General features: G+C 42.6%; 1 protein-coding gene across 1 annotated transcript in view; it reads right to left on the bottom strand.

Moving 5' to 3' along the window:
• The window catches only part of LOC308327381 (cadherin-22-like), a gene marked incomplete at its 5' end in the record, with an annotated part of 121,070 nt that extends 106,644 nt beyond the window's left edge, over positions 1-14,426 (bottom strand). Inside the window, one exon of the mRNA XM_080780768.1 lies at positions 14,334-14,426. Within this exon, the coding sequence (XP_080636894.1) occupies positions 14,334-14,426 (93 nt within the window). The remainder of the gene's footprint in view (positions 1-14,333) is intronic.
• Between the last annotated feature and the right edge of the window lie 1,731 nt (positions 14,427-16,157).

The raw sequence follows: 16,157 nt of genomic DNA, 5'->3' as shown, positions 1-16,157 counted from the left end.
GTCTGCGAATACACAGTCTCCGCCTCTGTATTAACCTGTTCTCAAGTCTCTACTATAACTAAAAATGCTTCACATTATGGGTTTTTACGAATTAGAATGTGTAACAAGCATTGCTTTTATGATCTGTTTTAAGTTAACATTAAGGCTACAAGAAAGAAGAGATACGACATTGGACATACTAACATCACATTATACAATATTGGTTAATTTGGTACTTCAGCCCCAAACATTCCATGACTATTTGAAATGAAACAGTAGCAGACACATGTATCCAATTGAACCCATTTAGACCTGAGGCAGATTCTAAAGACGCCTTCTAAATACTCAGACACCTACTGTACGTTTTCTGAAAAACTTTATTAAAAGAAAAAGTACAGTATATACTGTACACTTGAACAGCAACTCCAAAAAGGGTTCCCGGATTGAAAGGTACAGGGTATAGGTATTGAAAGTATTGAAAGGTATTGAAAGGTCTAGGGGTTCCCAGGCTAAATTAGTTCAAATAATTAGCTAGAAGAGAAGAGAAGAGAAGAGAAGAGAAGAATGATACCGTTTATTTCATATGGATTCAGCAGAATGCAGTTTACACTGAATCTGTGGGTTTACAGGGTCTCAGAGTGAAGGCAAATTGTCCGTCTTATATCCAAGTCTGTGTAATCAGGAGTATCTCTGCCACATTTCACTGCTGTGCTTGTCAAGCTCTCTGATCTTAACTGCCAACGGTGCTAACGAGGTGACTGTATCAGAGACACGACAGGTGCAGAGATGGAAGGGAACGGGCACGTTGAACTCGGGAGACTGAGATGTAAAAGGCAAGAAAGTGGCAGTGAAGCGAGAGCACAAGACAAAAGAGGAGAGATTACGAGAAAGAATACGGGGCATGGTGATTGGCACAAAGGAGAAAATGTGGAACCTCAGACAGAAAGAACAGGCTGGTCCGTCCATATGAGGAAGGCAGAGAGAGAGAGAGAGAGCAAGAGCCAGGCAAGAAACATCAAGAGGTAATTGAAAGTTATTTGAAAGATAACAAACCAGAGCAACCTAAATTCCTCTCTCATCTTTCCAGGAGATGTGGATCTGGTGAAAGCCCTTCATACCCAACAGCCGTGCACTTTCCCTTCCTCCGTTCTAAAGCCACTTTGTACCTCTTTGATAATGTGCCATGTGATGTCACAGCCGGACTGAGATTTTTGACTAATTATAACTTGGATCATTACGGTGGGGAGAATTACTGAAGAAGGCTTGCGCGTGCTGCATGTGTGCATTCGTGTCTGTGTGCGTGTGTGTGTGTGTGCTTGTGTGTGTGTGTGTGTCTGTGACGCACATGCACACGGAAACAGATTTGCCATCAAAGACTGTGATATCATCACACCCAGTAACTGAGGAAAAATATGTCTCTATAATCTCTATATGTAAAGCAAATACTGATGTCTATGCCCATTCCTAACTGCGAGATTCACACTCGTCCATTGCTATTTATAGAGCACATTTTAGTTGGCAAAGGCAAAAGCCAGTTGGATATCTCTGTTTGACTTTATGTTTTAACATAAATGCTTGTAAGGCTGCAATATATATCAAAAATGTACCTTCATCGAGGTATCATCATGCAAGGTTAGGTATAGGTATACATGTCATGAGGTATATTATCGAGGTAAATAAATGGCATGTATAATTATGTATATTTGCAGATTGAGCAATCCCATCGGCAAAGCACCGTGGAGTGGAGATGGAAGTATTTAAACAAGTTGAGCAGAGCTGCTCCTCCCCGCCCCTCTCAGCTGAACGTTTTCTGTTTATATCAAGTACTTCCCAGTAGCCTCTCATGAAACTACTCCCCCCCACCCCCCACATCCAAAAGGACAATTGTATTTTAAATCCTGAATGGCAGCAGGCCGAATATTATTATTGCATTGAGGCTGTGCAATAATGCAACTGAAAGTCAAAGTTCAGAGGCATTATATTGTCTTTTGTTAGGCTATGTATTTGTTATGTCTTTTTAGTTTGCTAAACTATATCCTGAAGCAAAATATTTAATAGGCTATACTTATTACTTACTTAGTCATATCGTTATCGAGGTATTCAACAACGTTATCAAATATTGCATGCTTTTCTAATATCGTGCAGCCTTACTTTTGTATCCAACAAAAGTAAAACACAGAATACTGAAGGCACAACATACTATCCAGATCTCCGTCATTACACTAGTGTTTAAAACATGGAGCTACACACACTGTATAGATGGAGTTTCCAGCGGACTGTGCGCTGACTTTTGCCTGTAGAGCCCTGCGCGGGAGTTAATTTATTGATCCCCCACCCGCCCGCACCCGTGGAATTTCGGCCCATTCCCTCCTGCGCCCGCAATTATTAAATTTTTGACCGCCTGTCCGCCGCTCCCGCCCGCAACAAAAAAATAAGTCGCATTTAGTCCCGCACCATTCCGCAATTGTATCGTTTCGTCCCGCTAAACCAGCAATATTTCCATTGGGATCGGAAAAAATACATTTACCCAAACAGTTGCTGAGATTGAGCAGGTGTGCATGCACGTGAGAGGAGTTGTGTGTGAGGACTCGGAGCTGGTCACAGATAGAGGGAAAGTGTTATATTAGGCCTATTATTTATGCTATATATATTATTATTGTGTCACAGTCTCACAGTCACAGACATTGCGCAGCAGCGCGGACATTGTGCAGTCAACTTGGAGAAATGGAGAGCAAAGGGTTAAATCTGGACTGACACTCATTGCCACTGACACTCAGCTGATTGTCACTCAATCACTCCCCAATTACCTGACTAATCAGCGTCAGTGCATTCAATGCACCTGAGAGTAGGGCGTTGGCCAATCACAGGAAGAGGGGAGCAAAGATAAATCCTACACAAACCTCCATGAGGAACAACAGTGTGCATCCAAAGAGGAGCAACACACACTGAAACATCAGAGCAGAACGGTGTAGCCATATAAATGCTGGAGAGACAGCCGGTGAGAGAGAACTGTTAATTGTGACAGATCATGCCAGTTGCATGCCAGTTCATGAACATTGTTTGTTGTTGTTGTTTGTGATGACTTGAGTTGAAGTTAAAGGAAACATGATGGCCAATTGGACATGAACATTGAACATGATTATTGTGGGCTCGCCTCAGCGAGCACACTATTGTTACCCTTGGATTTCAAGCTTCGGTTTCCTACTAGTTCCACATACTTTATGCTAGAAATTTAGTTCAAACTTCAAACTGTTCAGCTCTTTGAAGTGATTGTTGCTTGTATTATTTTTTTTACAAAGTTTTATACTTTTTATACTTTTTAACTTTTTAACTTTTTTAACCTCCTCCCATAGACAATGAATGGGATTTTATCTCTAAATCAAGCTCACTTTTGCAGCCTCATTACTCTGGCATACTTTGTCGTAGAAACGTGATTTAAACTTTAGAACGCTCACACGACTCTGGACTTTGTCGTGGTTCAAACCGTATTCGAATACGTTAAACGGTTTTTCCGAAATCGCAGTTCAATCGCAGGCCGTTTCGCGTAATTAGTGCCATTTTAGAGTGCGGGCCTTCTTTGACTAGAGTGTGGAGACTGAAATTCTTTCCTTGAAAATTTACCAAACAAATTGTCGTCCCGGCCAAAGTATTCATTTTACACGCATGTTCTTTGGTCATTTTGTAGCCACACATGTCCTCTTTCACACAATGTGACCACCAAAGCACAGAGACATACAGAATGTGAACTACGGCCTTTTCAGTGACACAAAAACAGTCAATCTGCTCATTGACCTCCATTGTATAATTCTTACGAGGAAATTATCGCGCTGACAATTCTTAACTCGCTCTTATAACCACATTTTCAATCGTACCAACACCACAATCGCACATGGTGTACCTCAATATCTCAGGCCACTCACAACCAAAAAAATATTTGCATTCGACTTTTACTTTTTGCGATAGAGCAATTTGTTCGGGCATAGTTTCCTCCATCCAGGACCATTGAAATCTCCCAGTCATAGTGCTGGCAAGTAGTAGAACTCTTTTTACTTCCACAGCTGAGACATATAAGGGCTTAATTACAGGGCTTGACATTAAAGTTACAAGATCTCAATGAGTTGCTCTGCGATACCTTGTGAGCTTGTAGGTCTGCTATTTGTGCAATTAGGCTAGACACATGCAAGTGCACGCACGCACGCACACACACACCCTGTCTTCCTATTGGCTGGCCTTTACACAGCTCTCGCAAGCGCGCGCACGCACGCACGCACACGCACACACACACACACACACACACCCTGTCTTCGCACGCACGCACACACACACCCTGTCTTCCTATTGGCTGGCCTTTACACAGCTCTCGCAAGAGCACGCACGCACACACACACCCTGTCTTCCTATTGGCTGGCCTTTACACAGCTCTCGCAAGCGCGCACGCACGTACGTACGCACGCACGCACGTACGCACGCACGCACGCACGCGCGCACGAAAAAAAAATGATTTTTTTTTTTTTTAAGATTTCTTTTTTTTTTAAATAAAAAATGAAAAAAATTGAAAAAAATTGAAAAAAATTGAAAACTTTAAAAAAAAATACTTATTAAGAAAAAACGTCAACTTTTTTTTTTTACTTATTAACTCATCGAATGCGCAAAGCGTTTTTAAACGTTTTATTATAGCCAAGCGCAAGAAGCGCATAACGTTTTTATACGTTTTATGGTCCAAAAAACGTTTTTTTATTGATTACTATTGTTCAACTATATTTGCGCCCGGACAACTCATAATGTAACACCGATCGGCTCTAAAAAGAGTTAAAACCCCCCCCTGCTGAAAAGAGGTGTTGGTCTGAGAAGCGTCTGGCACCGCCTATTGGTTGGTCTATGCGAGGACGTACGACGTAATGGATACGGCCGTCCGGCATAGACCAACGCAGATGTCAGGGGATCTAAAATGGATGGGACAATGCTCTTGTTTGTGTGAATACACTCGATTCCCCCTCCCCTCCTGTTTCTACATGGTTTCTCCCGAGGGAGAATGGTGGGGGGGGGGGTCTCTTCCTCTTGGATCGCATTGGCAGTTCCCCCCCCACTCCCGAGTCCCCACTGCTTTCAACTGCAAGGCTTGCGCTCTCATTCTCGGAACAAGATACAACGCGATTTGCTCTCTGCCCGTATATAAACCTGCAACGATTGGCATTTGATTTCATAACGTAACGTTTGCCAGACACATGTGGAGTTAGTCATGGACAGATTGCACATCATTATCGAGGGCCCGCCATGATACGTTGGTCGCTGATCGCAAGCCGTACTGCTGCTGCTGCTGCGCTGCTGCGCTGCTCGCAATCCAACCATCCAATCCATCCCCCTTTCTCGTTACAACAGGCTATTATAAACTCACCGTCGAGCAGCCTGCCCTGCACCTAATGTGATAAAATGAACGGCAGGACAAAATCGGATCGATTATTATCTGTCTATCAGCAACATACGGGTGTTTGTCTTGCAACGACAGGTGGTGCTTTCTCGTTTTTTTTCTTCCAAATACGTTGACGTGCTGCTTCTGCTGCCGCATCCATCTCGTTGAGTCGTTGTTTTTCTTGTTTTTTTTCCCAAACATGTCCAGACACAATCCGATCCAGTCTCGCGTCTCACCTTATAGATACGCGAGACTGGATCGATGAGGTTAGTGGTATGTCTGGACATGTTTGGAGCGGCACACGACAATCGACAATAATGTTGATTATGCAAGATCATTTCCTCAAAGCCTAGTTGCCCCCCCCCCCCCCCCGTTACTGCGATTGTTTGTAGCTCGAATCACAGAATGAGTTCAATGAGCGTAGGGAGAGGGCACATATGGGGCTACGATTGAAGAAAGTTTCCAAGTCCGTTTTATGATCAGATAATGTGCATCAAGACTCTCTGCTTTCATAAGAAAAAAACTAATACTGTAATTGCGAATGCAATGAGCACTTACTATGAGACCTAGCAGATCACGTCTGTCTGTCTGTCTGTCTGTCTGTGTGTGTGTGTGTGTGTGTGTGTGTGTGTCTGTCTGTCCCGCTTACTGTATATGTGGACCTGGCCCTTTTGTGCCCATATATGGAGCTGAGTGATTTGTGAGTCATGGTGATATGAGTGTGATGGCGTGGTCCTGCTTTGGGGACTCCTTATATGGTTATGGCTGAGTCATGGTGACATGAGTGTGATGGCGTCTTTTGTGACCATATATGGAGCTGGCGTGGTCCAAGCACTAACTATGACACCCTGCAGATCATGTCTGTAATTTATTCTAATTGTTATTGCAATTTACGATCTGCGTTCGCCTTCCGCGTTCGCGCGTCTTACTCGTAATAATAAAAATCACACCCCTGTGAAGTGAGCAGTGCAATGTTGTGAAGTGAGCAGTGCAACATTGCACTGCTCACTTCACTGGGGTGTGATTTCTATTATTATTACAGTATTAGTATTTTTCTTATGAAAGCAGAGAGTATTCTGTTTCATACGGTATATAGTATGTACATGTCGCTATAGGCCTTATTTTGTGAATATTTAGTTGTTAGGTCCATGCTCTCTAAAATTATCTTTTTCAGAGAACTTTAGAGATGGCATGGGCCTGAATAACTATTATTCACAAAATAAGGCCTATAGCGACATGTACATACTATATACCGTATGAAACAGTCGACTCTCTGCTTTCATAAGAAAAATACTAATACTGTAATAATAATAAAAATCACACCCCTGTGAAGTGAGCAGTGCAATTGCACTGCTCACTTCACAGGGGTGTGATTTTTCTGGGTGGTATTTTTCTTATGAAAGCAGAGAGTCTACTGTTTCATACGGTATATAGTATGTACATGTCGCTATAGGCCTTATTTTGTGAATAATAGTTCTTCGGGTCCATGCCTTCTCTAAAGTTCTCTGGTGGGCGCAAGCTGCATTCAATAGCCAATTAGTGACAAACTGTATATGTGTACAATGTGTACTGTTTTCCTCCTAAAAGTAGACATTCAGGGCTTTCATTCGGTATATGGTTTGTATAGGATATTATTTGTGCTCAATTTTATATCGGTCTTTTGAACTAAAAAAACTGAACTGAAATGTCTGTCAACTTCAGGCCTCCATATCTCTGTTGTTTTTTTTCACAAGCAGCGTGCAGGCAAAAGCAGGTGTTAGAAAAAGGTCAATATCTCCAGAATGGAAGATGGTAGAATCATAATTTTTTTTTTAAATTGAAGTGGACAAGTTGGGCTTTCTTTTTATTTATGCGATTGTGATTCTCGCTATAAGAGGCCCCTCGCTGTGGGCCCCCCAAAAAGCTCAAAAAGCCCATGTTAAGCCTTCAGCACCAGTAAGCCAGGGTCCGCTAGAACCTGTAGCAGTCTATGTGTTAAGAATAAACTTGATTTTTTTTTAATAAAGTTTTTATTTATTTTTACCTTTAAAGAAAAACTTTTAAAAACACTTCTACAACTTCCATATACTTTATTCCGCTTTATGCAGTTATTTATGCTTAAACTATAGTTTTTCCAAATGTTCATAGTTTTTTAAACTTTTACTTCAGCTTTAATACATTTTCTACTTTTGTTTACAATATGCTACAGTCCCGAAATTTTGATTATGGATTTAGACCACCAATGGGAACACTATTACTCCGGGCCCCGAGTTTCAAACTTGACACGGCAATAACTTTATACATTGCATTTTATGCGAGCCCACGCAGTTTCTACAGGAACTGCTTTCTAGTTTGATTTAAAATACATTGAATTGATTATTGATTGATAAAAACGGTTCAATGATGCTAATTAATTCAGTTTATTTAATTTACATTTCACGAGTTTATGTTTAAAAACTGTTAAAAAAACGAATTGAGCAAAAAATTAATTGATTTAAAAAAGAATTGATAAAGAGACACTAAGAATAATAAGAATGATGAAGTAAGAATTATATTTACAGGTGTTTAAAACATATGCAAAGTAGGTGTATTGATTTAATGTGCATTATACTTACATTAGTTTTTTATTTTCCCTTTAAGGTTTTTCACCTGACTTACTGACTTACCGCTTGCTTACACAATGCCTGTACAACTGTACTCAACTACAAAGTAAAGAAGAGTAAAAATAAGGAAACTGTGTGGTCATTGTATGAGTGAAACCCAGTTAAAATCTCCATATGGTCTGTGCCATCCCTTTCAAGCAGGGAAACTGCAAAATATACTAGATAGCTTGACAGACATGTATGCTGGGTGGAGAGAGAGAGAGAGAGACCGCGTGTTAAAAACCAAATATACTCATCGTTGTGTTCTGTTTCACGTGTTTCTCATGAACAGGTCACACAGACAGTTATCATGGACAGGTCACACAGACAGGTATGCATGGACCCACGAAAGACCTATTGCTGCACAGACCACCTGCATAGACAGATGTCTGCCTATGGTTTGCTTTCCTTCCATGTGGACATCCATAGCAAACCCAGTCTCACCCAAATGCGGATTGACATCCGTACATACACTACTAGAAAACCCCCATCCATACATATTACACAGAAATCCTCCCCATTAACCGCCCTATAGACAGAGGGGTGCCGTCTCAAGCGAACATCAGCAATGAGAGACACCACCGAGTGAGCTAAAGCGAGCAAGCTGCCGTGGCGAACGTTGCGAAGTTCGATTGAGCCGACTCAGCCCCGTCCGAGTTGGAACCCGATAGGCACAGAATCGTAAATAATACTGTGGGGAGCGCATTTGCCCAAACTGAGATAATGGGGTGCAAAGCCACGCCTCCGTCACAGTGTATGTATGGATTTTAGAGTTTTCTGTACGGAAATTGCCAATCCGTCTTATGTCCCCATGTTTGGGTGAGCCCGGGCTCCCATAGTGGACCCCTGATCACGTCTGCCTAGATCAGTGTTTCCCAACCTGTGTGTCGCGGAGCTTTGGTGCTCCGCTTGATGTGTCCAAGTGCTCCGCGTAATTTGACCGAAATTAAGTTATAGTGTTACTTTCTGTCAAATCAGGCGGCACACTAACTCTCCCCCTTAAGCAATATTATAGCTACTGGGCTGCAGGCTTATTATTGTTGCGTCATTGTTGTCACACGTCTAACCATTAGACGTGCGATAACTACAACACGGAACAATAGACTCTAACAACCCTCGGCCATTGAAATGTTAATGCTTAGATGCATCCAGAAGACGCTACATTTCGCTCCCTCCAGAAAGAGAGCGCGCAGAGCACATATGCACGTAGACAGCAGACACATACAGTCCCGACCAGGAGGTAAAGTAGGCTAAACGTGACGTTGTTGTGATTAAACATAATGTGCCACGAAAAATAGCTGTCCAAAATAGCTGTCCATAGATGTCCAAACATGATCGCCTCGTTCGGCCAACAAAATATATCTCCCTCCCTTCACAGAAGCGCAGTGATGCGTGATTTATTCTTCGTCGTACACGTGTTATGCTTGCATGCTGAAAATGGCTGATCTAGAAGCTCACAATGCGTTGCGGACGCAGCGCGTTGTGAGCTTGTCGATCAGCTATTTTCAGCACGTGGAAATAAGCAGGCTGTGAGAACTGAGACCCTTCACAATAAAAGCATGCAGCGTTCACAAGTTGGCCCATAATAAAGACAAGGAAAAGGATTAGGTGGCATTTCACATTGCATAATGAGCATTTTTTTTTAAATGAGGCTCTGTCTCTGTCCTTTTCTTTCTCTTTAAAGTTATTTGATGAGTGCTGTCATGTGTGTTTTTAAAAGTATATTTACTTTTACGTATTACTATATATTTAATATATATATATATATATATATATATATATATATATATATATATATATATATATATATATATATACACCCCCCCCAGGTGTTCCCCAAGATTTTTAGGCTATGAAAAGTGTTCCCTGGGACAAAAAAGGTTGGGAAACACTGGCCTAGATCCACTCACAACCACCCTAGCCTGGTTAACCAGACTATATCCACACTAGCCTGGTTAACCAGACTATATACACCCTGTTCTGGTTAACCAGACTATATCCACCCTAGCCTGGTTAACCAGACTATATCCACACTAGCCTGGTTAACCAGACTATATCCACACTAGCCTGGTTAACCAGACTATATACACCCTGTTCTGGTTAACCAGACTATATCCACCCTAGCCTGCAACCAGACTATATTCACCCTAGTCTGGTTAACCAGACTATATCCACCCTAGTCTGGTTAACCAGACTATATCCACCCAAACAGCCTAAATTACTTGAAGGATATGAATGAAGCTTATGAACTGGGCTACACTGAGAAACTCATCTCATAGGACCCAATGTCAGACATACAGTATTTACTGCATGTGTCATTTCCTCCTGAGAGCATTCTACATCATCTGCTCTTGGCGGTCTGATGTGCTCTTGTGACTCTTGTTGTTTGATGAGCCTCAACATAAATAAATAAACTTGCTCTCGAAGATTATTCATTATTGACCTTCTGCTAATAGCAGTTTAGCATGACAGCAGCAGGCAAGGTTGTCTTACTTGAGGTAGAAAAAAAGCAATAACCTACAGAGGATTGACAGAAAGGAAAGATACGGAAATGGTTCTTTATTTTTTTCTATTCAGACGAAGATGAAATAAGGACGTCAACCCAGAACAAGTCAATACTGGCTGGAGGGCTAGGCCACACTAGACACACTGTTCCCTATCCTTAACCTAGTCCTCAAAATCTCAGTGTGTGTGTTTGACTGGGATGCACACGCAGATTCGATATTCGACACACCAAAGGTCCGACATGCGGAAATCACCCGTCGCTCCCGACCATGCGTTGGTCCGACATGCGTTGCGCCGTGCTTGCCGTTAGGGTTAGGTTAGGGTTCTGGGTAGGGTGTCGGTCTAATGACAGTCGGACCAATAGTATGTCAGAACTAAACCCTGTACCTGTTTGACATGGGCAGGGGTTCTCAACCCGTGGGTCGTGACCCCTTGGGGGGGGTCGCCTAAATATTTTGAGGGGTCCATAAATTATATATAAAAAAAAGCCATTCAGTTTTTTCAACTGATTGGCTGGAAATGGAAACGAAGAGTATACATGGTACACACCTCCCTAATGATTATATCTGGTTTCAGTATTTATTGATGGTGTATTGTCTCTATTATTAAGGTTATAGAGCGCCGCAGTCCCGCCCCCTTTCAGAAAAGCGAGTGGCCCAGGAAGTGGAAGCCCCATGCATTCTCCCATCGGCACTTTTAATATAATTTATTTAAAGACGGTTACGCCGCGGACAAAGCCAATTCGGATCGTGACGAATCATGACAATGAACACAATATTTTGGGCCGATCAAATAATTTATAAGACGAAAAATAAAACAAATAGTGTTGTCTCCTGACTTTCTTTTCTTCTTTCTAATGATTTGATCGTCCCAAAATATTGTGTTCATTGTCATGATTCGTCACGATCCAAATTGGCTTTGTCCGCGGCGTAACCGTCTTTAAATAAATTATATTAAAAGTGCCGATGGGAGAATGCATGGGGCTTCCACTTCCTGGGCCACTCGCTTTTCTGAAAGGGGGCGGGGACTGCGGCGCTCTATTGTAGCAGTCAATTTACGGGAGGGGGCGGGGAGGGGGGTCCCGAGACATTGCCAAAGCATTTTGGGGGGTCCCCGGCCAAAAACGTTGAGAACCCCTGGACAAGGGTTTAACTGGATTGCTGGATTACTACAATGACCACAATGCTTTGGTGCACTGCCCCACCTAGTCATGTTGTCTGTGCAGGTTCGTCCGACTGAGACAATGTAGTCGAGGAAGGAAGTGAGATCGATGCCTGATGAGTCATCAGGCATTTGAAATACTAAAATATCTAAAAACACATATTACACACATAAAAACCCAGGAAAGTGTTCCCCAACATCATTACAATAAGATCTGGTTGCAAAAGGGGTGAAGTGGCCCTTTTAGCGGTTTCCATATCCCTGACGACGTGACGGGAACGACATCGCCATATCTCAGCAAAATGACATTCCCATACATTTCATAATGCCTATACCTCTCTCTGCATTTGTCACGGAGCACATTAGGGAAGTAGACAGGGGGGAAAGTGAGAGTATTGGGAGCAGTTCGGTCCAACAGGATTCATTATCCAAATGTACTGAACAAAGCTCCCCGTTTATTGGTGTGTGAGTGAGCATTTACTGGGAAATCATATTTCATTAGCAGAGTAATGGTGGCTGTAGTGTGAGACCGACAGGCTTGGCAACGTTGCCCAGTTGGAGTGAAATATAATAAACGCTTGTTGTAAATGGACAACAAGAGACTGTCGGAGGCGTGACGCATGCATTTAATACTTGCATGCACAATTGCACGCACACACACACACACACACACAACGCCGTATTAATAGTCTTGGCCTGTGCCCTGGCACCTTGGAGAACAATAACAATGGGTAATTATTTATTAATAAAAGCATCTCAGCTGGCTATGGTATGTGGGCCTCACTGTCTCCCCTTCAGACTGATAGTTGTGCCTGCTGGCTATGTGGTCCTCACGCCTCCCCAGCAGGAATGCCATGCAAGCGGCAGACAAAAAAAATCACCAGGGGAGTAATTAGAAACGCCCAGCCTGCTGTGGGGCACATCACCAACATGCATTCTGTAACAATGCAGAGAATTACAAATGTACGGATGAATGCTGCCAGCGCACAGTTGCCAAGCCCATAGTGGAAAAACGTATAAAGAACGCCCACAAGATCGGCACGTGCGTGACTGTGACTCATCCGCGTGTCTGGGTCTCTGTCGGCATCAATATTCCATCTTTTCACATCACGTCAAATATAAGCCAACTGAATCATACATGCCGTCCAGTCTCATCAGCTCATCCAGTCTCATGACCGAGACGCCAACGAGGAGAGACAAGGGTTCGGCGGAGTGGTATACGAACATTCCCAAATTGAAAATACGGCACGCGTGCCAACAGCAGTCAGCTGTGGTTTGACATGCTTTCATTATCCATGATGACATTAGGAAAATGTCACACTGACAATCACACAATAACCAGTGGCAATCTTTGGGGGAATGAGACTCTGGACATTGGCCGACAGTAACCCTCCTCACCCCCTCAAGGAGCCAACCATTATATAGCATGGGGTTTCAACCTGTTTCATATCAAGGTCCATTATTTATTCTGTGGCGTTTGAGCCACGGACCACCATTTTGATTACCTTGATGAGATTAGCCTCTCAGACACAAAACTTAGAATACTGTTTCTGTTTCACAATTCCACGCTGTATTGATGTGGTACCAAACACCATAGGCGAGACAACAAGCAAACGCTGATCAAAATAATTATTGATAATAATTCTTAGGATTGATTTTAAAATTATTTTACTTGTCTATAAAGCTCTCAATGGTCTCGCACCTTCCTACCTACATGACTGCCTGCCTAAATATGTCCCAAACCGCCCCCTAAGGTCTTCCTCTGCTGGCCTGCTCGCTTTGCCAAAAGAAATGGCAACTAAAAAATACGGGGAAGCAGCTTTTTGCTTCTACGGGCCGTCGGCATGGAACAAGCTCCCACTGTACCTTCGTCAGGCAGCCTCTGTAGACATTTTTAAAGCTCAGCTTAAGACCCACTTCTACAACATTGCTTTTAATTGATCTTTTATTTTTGTCATCACTGTATTGCATTACTGCTTGTTGCCTTGCTTTTATTTTATTCTCCATTTTTCTGTAAAGCACTTTGAGCTGCATTTCATGTCATGAAAGGTGCTATACAAATAAAGTTTTATTATTATTATTGTATACATTCTCAAGAGCAGGGCTGAAAGTGGCATGAGGTTCTTGCCGGAGCTCTCAAATATTTAAATAAGGGACATCTCCTGGCTACACGGATGAACATTTTCGGGTCAATTTCGGATTAAACCCATCGGGTAAAAATTTCAGGCCAACCCCCAAAAAGCATAGAAACTGCATTATGGCACAGAGGTCCTTGCAGACTTTCAGGAAACTGAAAAAAAAAAAAAATCTGAAAAAACGCAGCAGTATGCAGGGATGTGTTATTATTACGGGTCAAGCCCGAATAAAAATAAAGCCTTTTTTTATTAGCAGTTTTGGCAATTGTTGTTTTCCACCAAATACGGCAATATGATACGAACTGAAGCTCACAGTCAATCGTCAAAGGACCTCTGACATTTAGATCTCCCAATTAATTAATTATATGAGCTGCTCTATGCACATTTTTGAAGTAAAAATCAAATATGTCAAATATGTTTTAGGCTGAGGAAAAGATCACGGCAGTCCATCTTTAAGTAGGCTACCGTACTTATGCAAATGTTCTTAGTGACTTTCCACCACTGACAGTAAACACTCCTTACCTTTCCTACGTAGAGGGGCTCCGTTCCGGTGTACTCCTCCACAACAAAGAACTGGTTCCACACCCATCCTCTCTTCACTCGTTCATGGGACATGGAGCCCTGTTCCAGGCTACTCCCTCCTGGGGCTGAAGCACTAGTCCTTGACGCCTCACACCAGCAAAAAGTACAACTAAAGAGAGCAAGCGCTACAAACACTGTCCAAGCTCTTACTGTCCAGTACAGAGACATTTTAAGAGGGGAGGGGGGGATTGCTCTCCTGCTCGGCTCTACATGTGATGTAGGAGCGAGAAAAACAGGAATAGTCTTCTTTGTATTTGTATGTGCATATACATAAAAGCTGCTGTCTGTTATCAATTAAATTGCCGCAACTCCAGCTGGGCGGACAGGTCTTGATTCTACGCTAATCCACAAGATTCTGGAACATTCTAAAGTCTCGAGTGGTTCTGGCCATGGGTTTGCTCAAAGGGCAGGTCATGCATGTTCTCCATGAGTCTGTTGGATATAGAATAGTTGTCCTGGTAAAGTCTTCAGTAAGACATAGCCAGTCATTCTTAGTCTATATTAGTCCTTTCACTGCCCTGTTAGAGGCTACAAGGGGGCATTTGCTTTCTGAAGTTTCTGAAGTCAAGAGAACGGGAGAGAAAAGTTTGTCCTCAGTGCTATGTGGCCACAGGTAATTTCACTGCTGTGTATCACTGATATAAATGGAATATGGAAATGGGAACGGCATAGAGAGAAACCTCCCTGAGCGAAAATACCAGCCTTCATCCATCCTTGAGTATGTCTATGTGCTGTCAAAAATATGACTTATAATGTACTGTAAGAAAAAAATAAAAAAATAAAAATAACCTTGATCCCTCAGGATAATTTGCACGGTTCCATGAGCACATGAGACGTATGATGACAGAGGTCCTTTCAGTAACTAAAACGCTGAAACTGTTCCAGGGCTTGGTGTCTCACAAACAATCCCGTTTGCCTCCTGAATTCTTGAGTGGAGAAGCAGTTAGTTGATTTTAGTTTTTTGCTGACACCGATTGATCTTGGAGAGCTCTACCCCGAGGGCGTTTTCCATCTGTCTGGGGTGTTCACTGTTGCAGAATCCGCTGGCGTTGCTCTGGCTGTGAGGTCAAGTGAGTCAGTGTGTCCAGACGGTGATTAGAAGGAAGCACACCTGTAAGAGAGGAAAGGAGAAGAGCTGTTACTGGAAAATGTTGACTTTTGATAGAAAACACACCTGAAATTATTACAGTATGTGTGCGATATATACACGCACACGCACACACGCACACACACACACACACACACACACACACACACACACACACACACACACACACACACACACACACACACTTAATTGTACTAGTGAGGTTCAATCACTTTATCAACCTGATATATCTGCAAGCACTTCACAGTGTTGGAATGATGTATTGCAGCTCAACATGTTTTTTATAAACGTACATATTTCCCCATTATACATCACGCATGCTGCCCATGTCATTTCAGCGCTATACTGTGAACACAGCGAAATTCACCGTGTGATTTATTCAATGTACATCACTGTGGCCATAAACATTGATAAATAACTGTGCACAATGCCTCTCCCCTAACACCATCTGTCCGTTACACACAGCCAGCGCTTTCCTATGCCTCTCTGATGTACAACAACAACAAAAACAAGTTGGGCTTTCTGGTCGGGATTATCTGGACCAAACGGTTCTCGGTGCTCAGCAAGAATGCTAACAATCAACAGTGAGCAGGAGAGCAATGGTGGAGCACAGAAAACAGGACAGGAAAGACAGACAGACAGACAGACAGACAGAC

The sequence above is a fragment of the Protomyctophum bolini genome, assembly GCF_963924005.1.
Source record: "Protomyctophum bolini genome assembly, chromosome: 2".
In the NCBI taxonomy this organism is placed as follows: Eukaryota; Metazoa; Chordata; class Actinopteri; order Myctophiformes; family Myctophidae; genus Protomyctophum; species Protomyctophum bolini.
This window is presented reverse-complemented; position numbering and strand designations above follow the sequence as displayed.